The 15,597-nt window shown below is 43.2% G+C and overlaps 1 protein-coding gene across 1 annotated transcript in view; it reads left to right on the top strand.

The window, feature by feature from the left end:
* Positions 1-14,540, top strand: part of LOC105511280 (chromosome unknown open reading frame, human C7orf33) — a 24,939-nt gene extending 10,399 nt beyond the window's left edge. Inside the window, 3 exon segments of the mRNA XM_011941413.1 lie at positions 12,887-13,070; positions 13,073-13,134; positions 14,466-14,540. Of these exon segments, the coding sequence (XP_011796803.1) occupies positions 12,887-13,070; positions 13,073-13,134; positions 14,466-14,540 (321 nt within the window).
* The last annotated feature ends 1,057 nt before the right edge of the window (positions 14,541-15,597 follow it).

Raw genomic sequence — 15,597 nt, forward strand, 5'->3', positions numbered from 1 at the left:
ATTTTTGTATTTTTTGTAAAGACAGGGTCTCACCATGTTTCTCATGCTGGTCTCAAGCAATCCACCTGCCTCGGCCTCCCAAAGAGCTGGGATTACAGGCATGAGCCACTTCAGATGGGCCTTTTTAAACAACCCACTTGTTATTTGTTATTAGTTTTTAATTTTATTGCAACATGGTTAGAGAACATATTTTTTGTTTGTTTTTGTGGGGTTTTTGTTTTGTTTTGCTTTAGAAACAGGGTCTTGCTCTATTGCCCAGGCTAGAGTGCAGTGTTGCAATCATAGCCCACTATCATCTCGAACTCCTGGGCTCAAGTAATCCTCCCACCTCAGTCTCCTGAGCAGCTGCGACTCCAGGCACACACTCCCATGCTCAGCTGATTTTTTTATTTTTTGTAGAGACAGGGTCTCACTATGTTACCCAAACTGGTCTCAAACTCCTGGCCTCAAGCGATCCTCCTGCCTCAGCCTGCCAAAGCACTGGGATTACAGACGTGAGTCACAGCACCCAGCCCAAATTGAGTTTATCTCTAGAATGCTAGAGTGGTTTAGCATTGGAAAATCTGTATGAATCTCTCTTTGACAGTTTATCTGACTGAGATTAAAATTATATGATTTTTCTCAGTTTTTACAGAAAAAGCTTCATAAAATTCAGTATTCATTCGCCATTAAATTCTTTTTTTAAAATGTGAAAATAAGATAAAGGGCATCTACAGCAACCATTATATTTAATACTAAAATGTTGAAGGCATTATCTCTAAGATTGATAATAATAAGTTAAGGGTGGGTTGCGGTGGCTCAGACTTAGCCACTCTGGGAGGCCAACGCGGGTGGATCACTTGACGTCAGGAGTTTGAGACCAGCCTAGCCAACATAGTGAAGCCCCATCTCTACTAAAAATACAAAAACTAGCCAGGTGTGGTGGTGCATCTCTGTAATCCCAGCTACTCGGGAGGCTGAAACATGAGAACTGCTTGAACCCAGGAGGTAGAGGTTACAGTGAGCCAAGATCATGCCACTGCACTTCAGTCTAGGCAACAGAATAAGACTTCATCTCAAAAAATAAAAAATAAAAGTCAAGGATTCCTGCTATCAACATTTCTATTCACAATTGTACCAAAAATCCTGGTCAGGGCAGTAAGGCAAGAAAAAGAAACAAGAGTTTTAGGAATTGGAAAAGAAAAAACAAAACTGCCTTTATTCACTGCTGATGTAATTGTCTGCCTAAAAATTCCCAAAATAATCTAAAGATAAACTGTTGTATTAATTTTAACATTTATCAAGGCTGTTGGATACAAAATAAGTATGTGAACTCAATTACATCTCTCTCTACCAGCCACAGTTAGAAAAGAAATATATTTTTAAAAGAGTCACCCTTTCTAGATTCCTGTAGGATAATGGCTACTTCTTAAGTCTGAAATTCTCCATTTATTCTCCAAAAGGCATAAAGATCAACAAGAAAAGCAAATGAAACTATACAAAAAGACATGTCCACATCATCACAAAGAGAATGCTACAAATGTCAATTTACATGCAAGAGAGGAAATAAAGATACAACACCAGCAGACCCAACCCCAGAGCCCATACTGAAGCAGAGTCAGATGAGAACACACAGAAATGAGAAGAGGGAAGTCAGGTTCCTAGTGGTGGCAGAACACCAATAAAACATCACACCCAGAATGAAAGGGTCTTGCTCAGGGTAGGGGAAGTTTCAGAAGAGCTCTGAGATCGGGCTGATCTGGCTACTAAAAAATCAAAAGGAGGCCAGGCTCAGTGGCTCATGCCTGTAATCCCAGCACTTTGGGAGGCCAGGAGTTCAAGACCAGCCTGGCCAATATGGTGAAACCCCATCCCCACTAAAAATACAAAAATTGGCCAAAAATCGCTTGAACCTGGGAGGCAGAGGCTGCAATGAGCTGAGATCATGCCACTGTACTCCAGCCTGGGCAACAGAGTGAGACTCTATGTCAAAAAAAAAAAAAAAAGAATCAAAAGGAAGAAAGGTACTGGAGAGTGTGCAGGATTCAGGAGGCAGCATTAGGAAGGCACCACTTCTGAGTGAGAATTTGGAAGAGGAGGCATCTGTTGGAGTGAAAAGAGAAAGTCAAGCAGTGGAAATTATGGATCCCGCAGGAACAAAGAAGTCATAAAACTGGAAATACGCTGACCTTCTCAGGCACCAGAAAATAAGTCATTTGTTAAAGAACCTGTACTTCACTGTACCAACAGGAGAGAACATTCTTAAACTAAGAAACCTCATCAGTCATTCAAATCCCTCACTCACTCCATAGATACAGGTGTTAATGGCTGATCAAGAAAAATTCAAGACACTTTACAGAACTACCATTTGATGGTAGTTATTGGCAGAAGAAAAGAAGTCACTATGTGAAAAAGATACTTGTACACACACGTTTATAACAGCACAATTCCCAGTTGCATAAATATGGAACCAAACCAAATGCCCATCAATGATTTGATAAAGAAATTGTGATATATGTATCCCATGGAATACTACTCAGCCATAAAAAGGAATGAAATAATGACATTCACAACAACCTGGATGGAATTAGGGACCATTATTCTTTTTCTTCTTCTTCTTCTTTTTTTGAGATTGAGCCTTGCTCTGTTGCCCAGACTGGAGTGGGTGCAATCTCAGCTCACTACAACATCCGCCTCCCAGTTTAAGCAATTCTCCTGCCTCAGCCTCCCAAGTAGCTGGAATTATAGGCACCTGCCAGCACACCCAGCTAATTTTTGTATTTTTAGTAGAGATGGGTTTCCCAACGTTGGTCAGGCTGGTCTCCAACTCCTGACCTCAAGTGATCCGCCCACCTTGGCCTCCCACAGTGCTGGGATTACAGGCATGAGCCACCATGCCCGGCCTAAGGATCATTATTCTAAGTGAAGTAACTCAGGAATGGAAAAACCAAACAGCATATGTTCTCACTTATAAGTGGGAGCTAAACTATGAGGGTGCAAAGGCATATGGGGACTCAGGGGAAAGGGTGGGAGGCGGGTGAGGAATATAAGACTACACATTGGGTACAGTGTACCCTGCTCAGGTGATGGGTGCACCAAAATATCAGAAATCACCACTAAAGAACTTATTCATGTAACCAACACTGCCTGTTCCTCAAAAACCTATTGAAATTTTAAAAATAATTCCAAGACACTTTAAAATGAACAGAAGAAGGTAGGCAACCACCATAGGAAGTTACTACAAGGAGAAAACAGGAAGAATCCAAATTTTTCCACCAATACAAATATTTCCAAAATAAGGCAGAGAAAAACTATATAGCACATTCTTCAACATGAATTAAATATAATTAAACTAGCAGCAATGTATATACACACATACAAAAAAAAGTACCATGAATTAAAAACCTCCTAATAGAGACTGAGCACAGTGGCTCACGCCTGTACTCTCAGCTCTTTGGGAGGCCAAGCTGGGTGGATCACCTGAGGTCAGGAGTTCAACACCAGCCTGGCCAACAAGTTGAAACCCCATTTCTACTAAAAATACAAAAATTAGCCAGGCATGGTGGCGCACACCTGTAGTCACAGCTACTTGTGGGGCCTGAGCCCAGGAGGTCAAGGCTGCAGTGAGCCAAGATGGCACCACCGTGCTCCAGCCTGGGTGACAAAGTGAGACCCTGTCTCAAAAACAAACAAACAAACAAACAAAAACTCCTAATAGAAACAGACAAAAAGGAGATGTAAAACAATTTATTTAGATCAGAAAAGAAAGCGAAAGAAAAGACAAAATCATCTCAGGAATTAAGACCAAATTACAAGGTGTTCAGAGGAGAATAGTGGAATAAAAGCATCCAAGACAGTGAGCTACCTGGCTGTGCCCATCATTAAGCCATGGATGTCTCAGCTCCAACTCCTCCCTTCTATGCTCAGCTTTGTGATGTCGGGGCAGCTACAACTGAGTTTTGCTTTGCCAGCTGGACCCAGGTTGGCCTTTGGCAATAAAGGGAGCAAAAGGGAGACTGCAAGGCTAGAGGAGAAGGAAAGGATGAGTTTCCTCCTGTCTGTTCACTGTGAGTATCACCCTAGCAATGCTTCTTCACCCTGGCAGCAGCACTTCCTTTCTGCAGAAGCATTTGAATGTAGTTTGTAGTTTGCAGTTTTTCCAGCACTTGCAGACCCGACCTCATACTGCCCATCTCACATTCACCAGAACCAGTGCAGAGCTCCCACCTTGAAGGTCTGAGTTTGAGCTCCAGGTGCCCCACCTCTAAGTTCCTACTTGTTCCCCTTTCTTATTGTTTCTTTAACCCTGGGAGTGGAAGCTGCAGTTGCTACCTCTATGAGACCTTAGAGTTCTCTTTTTATCCTGTTGTAACTTTATAATGAACACATTTTTACCTAGTTAACACTTTTTATATTAAGTTCTTACTGTTCAGATAACTTGTGTGTATACTGTCTCTTGGCCAGATCCTGACTACACTGGTGAACTAACAGAAAAGTAATTTCTTGAAATGATCCTGGGTAGTTTATAGGATGAACAGAATGGCCTGAGAACGAGGCTTAAACAGATGGAAGCCCAGCCATGTTCCTCCTGCAGGAATCATCTGGGCAAGACACGCTGCTAATGCCTTTCACATGGCTGCACCCACTGTCGCCACCACAAATCCCAGCATGCAGAGGATTATGAACAGACAGGTAAGGCTCACTCTGCAGATAGGTAGGGACAGGACAGTAAAGAAATTCAGAGGCAAGTTTTTAGACAGTTTCACTTTTCTTAGATTCACCTCTCCAAAAAATATTTATCAAGTACCTTCTATGTGCTAGGCATCAGAAGAGAACAAAAATAAATGACATGGATCTTGTCTTAAAATCTAGACCACTGTTTCTCAACATTAGAATTTAATAAAATCTGGGATACTGTTAAAAATACCTCATCTCTGGAGATGCTGGACCATTGCAGCTGGTGTGGAGCCTACAACATATACTTTTTAACAAGCATCTCAGGTGATTCTGAAGTTGGTAGCCCACAGACCACTTTGAGACCCATTGATAATACCAACAAAAAAAATTATGCAGCAGGCACAAAATCATGTGTAGGGTAAGAAAAATCATTGTTTCCTCAATCCTCGTAGGTCTTTTTAAAAAACAAAAAACAGGCCGGGCACGGTGGCTCAAGCCTGTAATCCCAGCACTTTGGGAGGCCGAGACGGGTGGATCACGAGGTCAGGAGATCGAGACCATCCTGGCTAACATGGTGAAACCCCGTCTCTACTAAAAAATACAAAAAACTAGCCGGGCGAGGTGGCGGGCGCCTGTAGTCCCAGCTACTCGGGAGGCTGAGGCAGGAGAATGGCGTAAACCCAGGAGGCGGAGATTGCAGTGAGCTGAGATCCGGCCACTGCACTCCAGTCCGGGCGACAGAGCGAGACTCCGCCTCAAAAAAAACAAACAAACAAACAACAACAACAACAAAAAAAAACGGAGTCTTGCTCCGTTGCCCAGGCTGGAGTATAGTGGCATGATCTCAGCTCACTGCATGACTGCAACCTCCATCTCCCAGGTTCAAGTGATTCTCCTGCGTCAGCCTCCCAAGGAGCTGGGATTACAGGCACCCACCACCATGCCGGCTAATTTTTATATTTTTAGTAGAGACGGGATATCATCATGTTGGCCGGGCTGGTCTCGAACTCCTGACCTCAGGTGATCCATCTGCCTTGGCCTCCCAAAGTGCTGGGATGACAGGCGTGAGCCACTACATCTGGCCACTTCATAAGGTTCTTAGTTGGAATAGACCCCATTAAAAAAAAGAAAGGAAGAAAAAAAAAGATTAACAAGAGAAAAACAAGTTTATTTACATGTATATTTCACATCTACATGGCAGACACCCAGGGAAGGAGTAGTTCTCAAAGAAGTAGCTTTGAATTCCAGCTTGTATAGCATCTTCAACAAAGAATAGTGATTTTTAGAGAAGTGACAGGACACAGGAAAAGGACTTTGGGTCTCTAGAGGGGGCTTCTCAGCAGGGAAGCAAGTAGATAAAGTAGATAAAGGCGAGTTGGTAATGCATGTTCAGGTAGATTCCTCTGGTTCCAACTCCTGGCAGATAATGGTCTAAAACTGTCTTCAGTGGTTAACCTTTGTTCCCCCTGGTAACAGACAGGGGCAGGATGCCTTTTATCTTTGTAAATCTCTGTCCTGCATTTAAGCAAATGGAGGGCAGCGAGCTTTTCTGCATCTGTTTCTTCTTAATTGTCTTCAGCTCAACAATCCTCCTTCTTTTGGAGTGGCATATTCTGGACTCCCACACATGTCTGGAAGCAATGGTCAATTTCAATCTAGAATGTAGATTTATTGATTAAAAAGAGACAAGGAAGAATTACTTGGGAGGTCAGTTTTATGCAACTACAGGACTTCAGAAAAAGAACAGATCCTTCCTACTTGATTTTAGGCAATAAATGCTTCTTATCTGATTGATCAGAAGACCACAGCCTTTAGAAAAATATGACTCGAAAAATCTTTTTCTTTTTTTGACCAACCTTGAAAAAAAGTCCTGCAGGATATTTTCAGTTAGGAACCACCAATAAATGTATTTTTTGTCTGTTACCACAAATATGTTTATTTGTGGTAACGGGTTTAAATATGTTTCTTTAATGTTAAATATGTTTCTTTAATCGCACCCAGGTGAGCCTGACAGTTAACTCTCTTTCGTATTGCTATATTCTTTCTTCCTCTTAATACATTTTTCTTCCTTCTTTCCTGGCTCCAAACCCCTAGTTTTCTCCCTTTCCTAATTGATTTTTTTTCAATTCTTCAGCCACAGGCACCCAATAAAATGGCCCTCAATCCCTGCCTTTACTTCCAGTGTATTACCTCACTCCCTCTCAAACGCCAATTACAAGGCTTTGTCCATTCCTGCTTAAAGAAACAGATGGAGGAAAATGAGATCCTTCTACCCAGAAAGACAAGTACTTGGAAGTCGCTAATTAGGTCACCAGAAATTCTGCCAATAATGAGCCCCGGGTTGTGGCGGTGGCTCACGCCTGTAATCCCAGCACTACTGGGAGGCCGAGGCGGGCGGATCATGAGGTCAAGATGTCAAGACCATCCTGGCCAACAGGGTGAAACCTCGTCTCCACTAAAAATACAAAAATATTAGCTGGGCATGGTGGTGCGCGCCTGTGGTCCCAGCTACTCGGGAAGCTGAGGCAGGAGAATCGCTTGAACCCGGGAGACGGGAGGTTGCAGTGAGCTGAGATCACGCCACTGCACTCCAGCCCGGGCGACACAGTGAGACTCCATCTCAAAATAATAATAATAATAATAATAATAATCCCACTCCCCTTGCCTGCCGAAGTGACTCCAGTAATCACTCGACATGGACTTGACTTAAGAGCTGGTTTGACTTCCCATCTAAATTGCGGTGGCTCAGTGGCTCACGCCTGTAATCCCAGCATTTTGGGAGGGCAAGGCAGGCAGATACCTGAGGTCCAGAGTTTGAGACCAGCCTGGCCAACATGGAGAAATCCCCGTCTCTACTAAAAATATAATAATTAGCCAGGCGTGGTGGTGCGTCCCTGTAGTCCCAGCTACTCGGGGAAGCTGAGGCAGAAGAATCTCTTGAACACCTGGGAGGTGGACGTTGCAGTGAGCCACGATCGCACCTCTACACTCCAGCCTGGGTGACAGGGCAAGACTCCATCTCAGGAAATAAACAAATTGCAAGGAAAGGCCAAACAAATCTCACTGTGAATGTGGCTTGTCCATTTGCTGTATAAACAGCCCTATTGCCTCCCTAGTGTGAAGCATCAGGTCCTGCTAAGAGTGCTGAGTGGAAAGGCCTCTTTGGGAAACATGGCTTTGTTTGGCAAATATTGTTGCTGATCTACCCTGGGATCAGAGCTTAAGGCCCATTCTTACCTTGAGGAAGCAAAGGGGTTTTCATGTTATGTGGAATAGAAAATACCTTTCACATTTTACAGACACTATTCTGAAAAAAAAAAAAAAATCAGGCCCAATGTAAGGGACATGAGGCAGCACATCAACAAGATTCTAGAATAAATACAGTGCTAACTCCCATCCCCCAGAGTACTAGCTGCTAGTAAAATGAGATATAATGTTTCAGGCTTGACAGGGTCTCTGTTACGAACCATTCTTACATTCCTGGGCACAGAGCTAGTCTAAACATTCATAGAACTCTTCAATGATGTATTGGCTTCTATATCAGCAGAGTTGAAGAGGAAAACAATGGCAGGGTGTGTGGGCCTCCTTTCAGATACGGACTAACAGAAACCCCAACTCAAAGGTCTTTCCAAAAAGGAAATATACTTATTCATAAAAAGAGAATTTCAGAGATAAAGCAGACTTTAGGTTACCCTCAATGATGTTAGCAACATCCTAGATTTTCAAATCCCAGCCCGTAATCTATATTTGACATCTTCATCTTGAAATTGGCTCTCCTCCTAGGTGTCAAGTGGCTGCCAATAACAACTGGACTTTCTCTCTAAGGAGGGAGGAAGGACTTCCTTGGAAATCACAAGCAAACCTCTCCTCGAGGCTGTGCAGCCACAACTTGGTCACATTTCCATTTCCAAACCAATTTTTGGCAAAAGGGAACATATTATCCTTAAATTATTTCAGCCTAGGATAAGCTTTCCCTCTGATACTCGGCCACTTAGTGGAGGGTGGAGGCTTGAAACAAGTCAGGGCTGTGTTAGAGGAAGAAGGAGAAATGCTGAGTGTCCCCCACCAACAGTGTCCCCCACCTGGAGGAGAGGCTTTGCTGAGTAGGAACCTGAAATAGCTAAGTCAAAACTGGAAGTACATCTGAGGACCCTTCCAACTAGCAGATTCCAAGAAGACTCAGTAATGCCTGATCCCAAATCCACTCTTTCATCAATCTGAGCTGAGGCACTGTGTAACATCAGGAAACTGTGCAGGTTCTGCAAGAGGTACAAAGATAAATAAAAATGGTTCCGTCTGGACTTTATTGCACAGTGAGAGTCATATGGGGTATCTGTAGATAACAATAAAAGGTAGAATCACTTTGTGGGAAGTTTGATCCACAAATAAGACTTCTGTGATGGTTAAGTCTGTCAACTTGATTGGTTTGAAGGATGCAAAGTATTGATCCTGGCTGTGTAGGTGAGGGTGTTGCCAAAGGAGATTAACATTTGAGTCCATAGCCTGGGGAAGGCAGACCTACCCTTAATCTGGATGGGCACCATCTAATCAGCTGCCAGCACAGCTTGAATATAGAGCTGGCAGAAAAACGTGAAAAGACTAGACTGGTCCAGCCTCCCAGCCTACATCTTTCTCCTGTGCTCGATGCTTCCTGCCCTTGAACATCAGACTCCCGAGTTCTTCAGTTTTGGGATTCGAACTGGCTCTCCTTGCTCCTCAGCTTCCAGACAGCCTATTGTGGAGCCTTGTGAGCATGTGAGTTATTACTTAATAAACTCCCTTTCATGTAATATTATATACATATCCTATGAATTCTGTTGCTCTGGGGAACCCTGACAAATACAACTTCTGAGGAGGGAGATCACTTCTGAGCAAATTTTGAGGAATGGCAGCAAGAAGAAGGTGGCTTCTGAGCCGAGCCTTGTGAGAGATCACATTCTACATAGTATGAGGGACAAGTATTTCTGGGTAAAGGGACAGCAATGGGGCGGGGCTAGTTAAAAAACAAGATGAGGGAATTATCTTCAGTGTAAATTACTCCCCCACCAAAAGGACAAAGTGTCTGACTCACCACCTAGTGACTTCACTGGATGTTCTCCTTCTGCTCCACAATCCACCCCTCATTCTTCTCCACCTTGTTCTGTGGCCCCAGAGGCTGGCCTTGTGGACTGTATCAACTAGGCCACCTTTTTCCTGGTGTGATTTGGGTTCGGCTAAGATGGCATGGGCAGGAGATGACAGAGTGAGAAGAAAGAGAGTTGGAGGTATGATTCCTCCAGGGTGGACAGTAGCCATGTTCCTCTAGCAAAAGCCATGGCTTTCTCCAAACAGCCCTTCCCTGTAACTAGTGACATGGGAGTTGGGCAGGGAAGTGCTGGGTAGAGAAGGGCCAGGTCCCTGGTGAGGGCTCCACCCTCAAGCCTGTGCCGCACACCTAAGTGAGAACAGGCACTCCTGTTTTCATGCCCGAATGTTGCATTTGCCAAGACCACTCGGGCCAACCAAGCCCCCATCCTGTACCCATATAAACCCGAGACCTTAGTGGGTATGCACACAAGCAGCTGAATGTCGAGACCAGCAGACCAGTGACAGCAGAACGATGCAGCAGACGAAAAAAAGAGGGACGTCTGGATGCCGAGGGAAGGTCGGCCGGGGTGGTTAGAGAAGGGTCCAGCTGCTGGGCAGCCCGACTCCAGGGAAAGATTATTTCCCTCACCCCTCCACCTTCTGGCTCCCCATCCATCTCACTGAGCATCGCCTCCACTACTCAATAAAAACTTGCACTCATCATTGGAGCCCATGTGTGATCCGATTCTTCTGAGACACTGGGCCAGAGCTCAGGATACAGAGGCTGTCACACTGGCCCTCTGCTCTAGTAATAAGGCAGAGGGTCCATTGAGCTGATTGGCACACAAGCCATCTGCAGGTGGCAAATCCGAAAGAGCTTGGGTTACATGTGCCCCCCTGGGAGTTGCAGACACCCACCCCTAGACACTGCTATGGGGCCGAGAGCCCAAAGCATTCATCCCGTCCTCTGCACCTGCCAGGCTGCATGCTCCCCCTAGGGGTTTGAGCTGTAGGGCAACCAAGCAGGTGAGCCACACCCTTGTTCCATGTGCTGCAGGGGGAATCAGGGAACCCTCCCACTTCACTAGCTTTCAGTACCTGCTCCCTCCCTGTTCACCACACTGGGATAGCAACCTTGAAGCACTGCCAGCCCTAGGGGCTTCATCGTAATGCCTGGTTTCCTTGCACTATCAATGCCTCTATAGAAAAGGCCCTTGATTAAGTTCTCCCCAGTCAGCCCATCTGAATATTCCACCTGCTTCTGGCCTGGACCATGACTGACAGAGATCTTTGTAGTCAACTGAAGTTAGCCAGGAATCTTTTTTTTTAATTTCCATTGCTGTTTTCTTATTTCTTGCTTCTAAGTATCTTATTTCCTCATCTTCTAAGTGTGGCATTAATAATGAACTTCCCATCAGATCTATAAGTTGAAACTCTGTCATCTCTATCTTGAAGAGCTAGATATTTCTTTCAAAATGTTGGAACTATACAAATGACAAAAGAAAAAATAGATAAATTGGACTTCATCAAAATTAAAATCTTTTATGCTACAAAATGTATCATCGAGAAAGTGTAAAGCAACCTGCAGAATGGGAGAAAATATTTGCAAATCATATCTGATAAGGGACTTATATCCAAAATATAGAATTCTTAAAACTCAATAAATAACACAATGTTTTTAAAGGGCAAAGAATATGAATAGACATGTCTCCAGAAAAGATTACAAATAGCCAGTGTGTACATGAAGAGATACTCAACATCACTAGCCATTTGAGATATGCAAATCAAAGCCAGAATTAAAACCACTTCATCCCCACTAGGATGGCTATAACTGAAAAGGCAAGTAATAACAAGTGCTGGCTGGCAAGGATATGGAGAAATTGACACCCTCATCCATTGCCAGTGCAAATACAGGATGGTGCCAACCACTTTGACACTTCCTCAAAATATTAAACAGTTACTAGATATTTTCCCTTTTATTTTTAGTTGGCACATAATATTTATGTGATACAGAATGATATTTCCATACATGTATACAATGTATAATGATCAAATCATGGTGATCAGCATATTATCACCTAAAATATTTATCATTTCTTTGTGCCATAAACATTCAAAACCCTCTCTTCTAGTTTGTTGAGAATATATAATAAATTACAGTTAACGGTCTTCACCCTACGGTGCTTCAGAACACCAGAACTCATTTCTCCTATCTAGCTGTCATTTCGTATCCATTAACCAAACTCTCCCCATAGTCTCCTCCTCACCACTCTTCCCAGGCCCTAAGACTCAGTGTTCTGCTCTCTATTTCCAGGGGCTCAAATTTTCTTTTTAGCTTCCACGTGTAAGGGGAACATGTGATACTTATCTTTCTGCACCTGATTGATTTCACTCAACATAATGACCCAGCAATTCTGCTTCTAGGTATATACTCAAGAAAGTGAAAATAGGTGTCCACACAAAAGCTCTGTACACAAATATATTCATAGCAGCATTATTCATATTACTCAAAAAATGGAAACAACCCAAATGTCCACCAAATGATGAATAGATAAATAATTCGTGGTCTACCCATATGATGAACTATTACTGGGCAATTAAAAGGAATGAGGTTCTGATTCATGCTACAACATAGTCGGACCTTGAAAACATCATGCTAAATGAAAGAATTCAGTCACAAAATACTACATGTATGATTCTATTTATATGAAATGTCCAGATTGGCAAATCCATAGAGGTAGAACGTACATTAGTGGTTGCCTGGGGAAACTTAGGGAGAAATGGGGAGTGACTGCTAATGGGTACAGGATTTCTCTAGGGGATGATGACAAAGTTCTAAAATTGATGGTGGTGATGGGTGCACATTTCCTTGAATATACTGAAAACCACTGTAAACCTTGAATTAGTGTATTACATGTGAATGATAGCTCAATAAAGCTAATAAAAATTAAAATGATGTGTTTTAAAATTTTGGAACCAACTAATTCTAAAAGCAAATGTTGCCAAAATTTCCAAAACATCTTTGTATATAATCTTTAGGCTATTTCATGTGTCTGACAGCTACTTAGTAGCCTCAAAATAAATGTGAGAACAAATTAGTAGCTTATTGATCACCATCTTTCCACCTTTTAACCCACTTTGTTTGTTTGTTTGTTTTTTCCAGAAGCCAACCCCACACCAAAACATGAACAGGAGAATGGAATTTATTGCTCCTGTGTCAGCTCCCACCAAATCCGGTGCCCTGTGGCATTTTATTTCTCCAGGCCCCACGGATGCCCAGAGATCAGTTAGAATCAGGCCAGGCACCAGGATGGGCTTGTCCTCAGATCCAGTTGTCGGCACCTTGTCTTCCTAGCTCTGTTAACTCTCTCTTACAAGCCTGGGAGGAGAGTGACAAGTTCATAACTAAATGTAAGCTCTGAAGGGTCTTAGCACCCCCAAGTTTAAGGAAACCCATGAGATGCTCTGAAACTTCCATGAAAATGAAGACTTGGAGGGATTGTTATATTCTTTTTTTTTTGCGACAGAGTCTTGCTCTGTCGCCCAGGCTGGAGTGCAGTGGTGCGATCTCGGCTTACTGCAAGCTCCACCTCCCAGGTTCATGCCACTCTCCTGCCTCAGCCTCCCAAGTAGCTGGGACTACAGATGCCCGCCACCACGCCTGGCTATTTTTTTGTATTTTTAGTAGAGACGGGGTTTCACCATGTTAGCCAGGATGGTCTCGATCTCCTGACCTTGTGATCTGCCCACCTCAGCCTCCCAAAGTGCTAGGATTACAGGCATAAGCCACTGTGCCCGGCCAGATTGTTGCATTCTTGCATGCCTGGATGTTTCATAGTCTCTGAATATCCAGCATGAAACTGACCTGTTCCCATGCTTTTTTGCCAAAGTGATTTATGTTAGGATAAAAGAAAACACCCCTTACCAAGATGCTCTGAAAGCACCTTCTCCGTTATATTAATGATAACTAATGTTATTAAGAGAACATAAGGCAACTTTAACAAAATAAGAGCTCAGTAAAGGGAATCCTGCATGGAAATTGTTCATGCAAATGCCATTTCGGAGCTGGCATTGTACTTGCAGACGGCGTCTCTACAGGAAGCTACGACTTCAGTCCTACGTGACCCCGTATAACCACTCAGCACATAAAGTTCCATGAAATCAGTGCCTCAAACCACAGTATCTCTAAAGGAACTCCTAACTGAAAAAGTAATCCATCAATAGTAAGGATTTTTAAACTTTAGCCTAAAAATTTTAAATACTGTTAGTAGTAATAAAGCAATGAGATTTCTCTAAAATTATTGTTGCCTGTATCACTTTAAATCTTTGACATAAATGAAAACTTGCATGGAAAATGCTTCAGTTCTAAGTAAATCAAATAGGTTAAGCATTAATAAACAGGAAGATGAAGTAGGTGAAATTGATTTTGTTGGAAACTGGTGGGAACTGGTAGAGAGAGTGATTTTTTAAAATACTTTTTAAAATTTCTATCTATTTATTTATTTTGAGACCAGGTTATGAGACTGGCTAATTTTTATATTTTGGTGTTTTGCCATGTTGCCCAGGCTGGTCTCAAACTCCTGGGCTCAAGCGATTCACCCACCTCGGCCTCTCGAAGTGCTGGGATTACAGGCATGAGCCACCATGCCAGGCCGAGACAGTGTTTTAAACTGTGCTATTGATGTTCTAGGGAAAAGGTAAATCAGCCTGAGATAACAGAAGTCCTTGTAGTCTACATGTAGGTACGTGGGCATAAAGTAAGAAAGCTCCAGAATTCTGCTGAGGCCACAGGGATTTCCAGAACTGGCAGTAGTTAAGAATTTTGCAGAACTGAAGAGTCACACCTCTAAATTTGTATAGATTGTGAAATCTCTTCTTGCAAGAAAAAAAGAGAAATAGCGGGAGTTATGGAAATAACAGTTGATAAAAACTTGGTAGTCTGAAGTCTGAACTTTGAACACTGGCAGACAGGCTGAGAATTCTCTTTGATCGTGAGCCCAAGTTCCATGTGCACCCGCAGGAATCTGTGCAGCATTTGTGCACTGGTGTGGCGCCCAGGAGAGGACCACGGAGTGACAAGCCACCAGGCTCTAAAGGGAGAGGACGATCCCCAGAGGACCTGGATAGAGAAGTTTTCGTGACCATTGCCTGCTGTGTGCTCCGGGTGATGAGACTCTAGAATTTACACCTGAAACACACAGTCATTTATGGTATTATTTGTAGTATCTGGTATGTCTAAGTAAAACATGCATTCGGTAAAACTTGCCATGCAACTTATCTCATTGTGTGGATTTCATTCTTCTCAGTTAATTCTTTTATGTTTTCTGAGGTTTTTTTCTAGACGGAGTTTCACTCTTGTCGCCCAGGCTGGAGTGCAATGGTGCGATCTCAGCTCCCTGCAACCTCTGCCTCCCGGGTTCAAGCGATTCTCCTGCCTCAGCCTCCCGAGTAGCTGGGATTACAGGCGCCTGTCACCACATCCAGCTAATTTTTGTATTTTTAGTGGAGACGGGGTTTCACCATGTTAGCCAGGCTAGTCTCGAACTTCTGACCTCAGGTGATCTGCCTGCCTCAGCCTCCCAAAGTGCTGGGAATACAGGTGTGAGCCACCACACCTAGCCTTCTACATTTTTTTAATGTCCCAGTTTAAACAAATGAAAATCATATGTTCGGTAAGAAGGCATGTCGGACAGGATGATCAGTGTTTGAGCACCTGAGGAAGGTACTTGCTGCTCGATTTTGCTGTGAACCTGCAAAGCGCCTCTCAAAAAGAAAGTCTGCTTTAAAAGGAGGGGTCTAGAACTGGGCTTTGTAAGATAGGTACAGTTTGCAAAGCCAGAAAGAAGGAGAGAAGAGCATTTAACAAATAAGGCA

The sequence above is a fragment of the Colobus angolensis genome, unplaced genomic scaffold (assembly GCF_000951035.1).
Source record: "Colobus angolensis palliatus isolate OR3802 unplaced genomic scaffold, Cang.pa_1.0 Scaffold2, whole genome shotgun sequence".
NCBI classification, from domain to species: Eukaryota; Metazoa; Chordata; class Mammalia; order Primates; family Cercopithecidae; genus Colobus; species Colobus angolensis.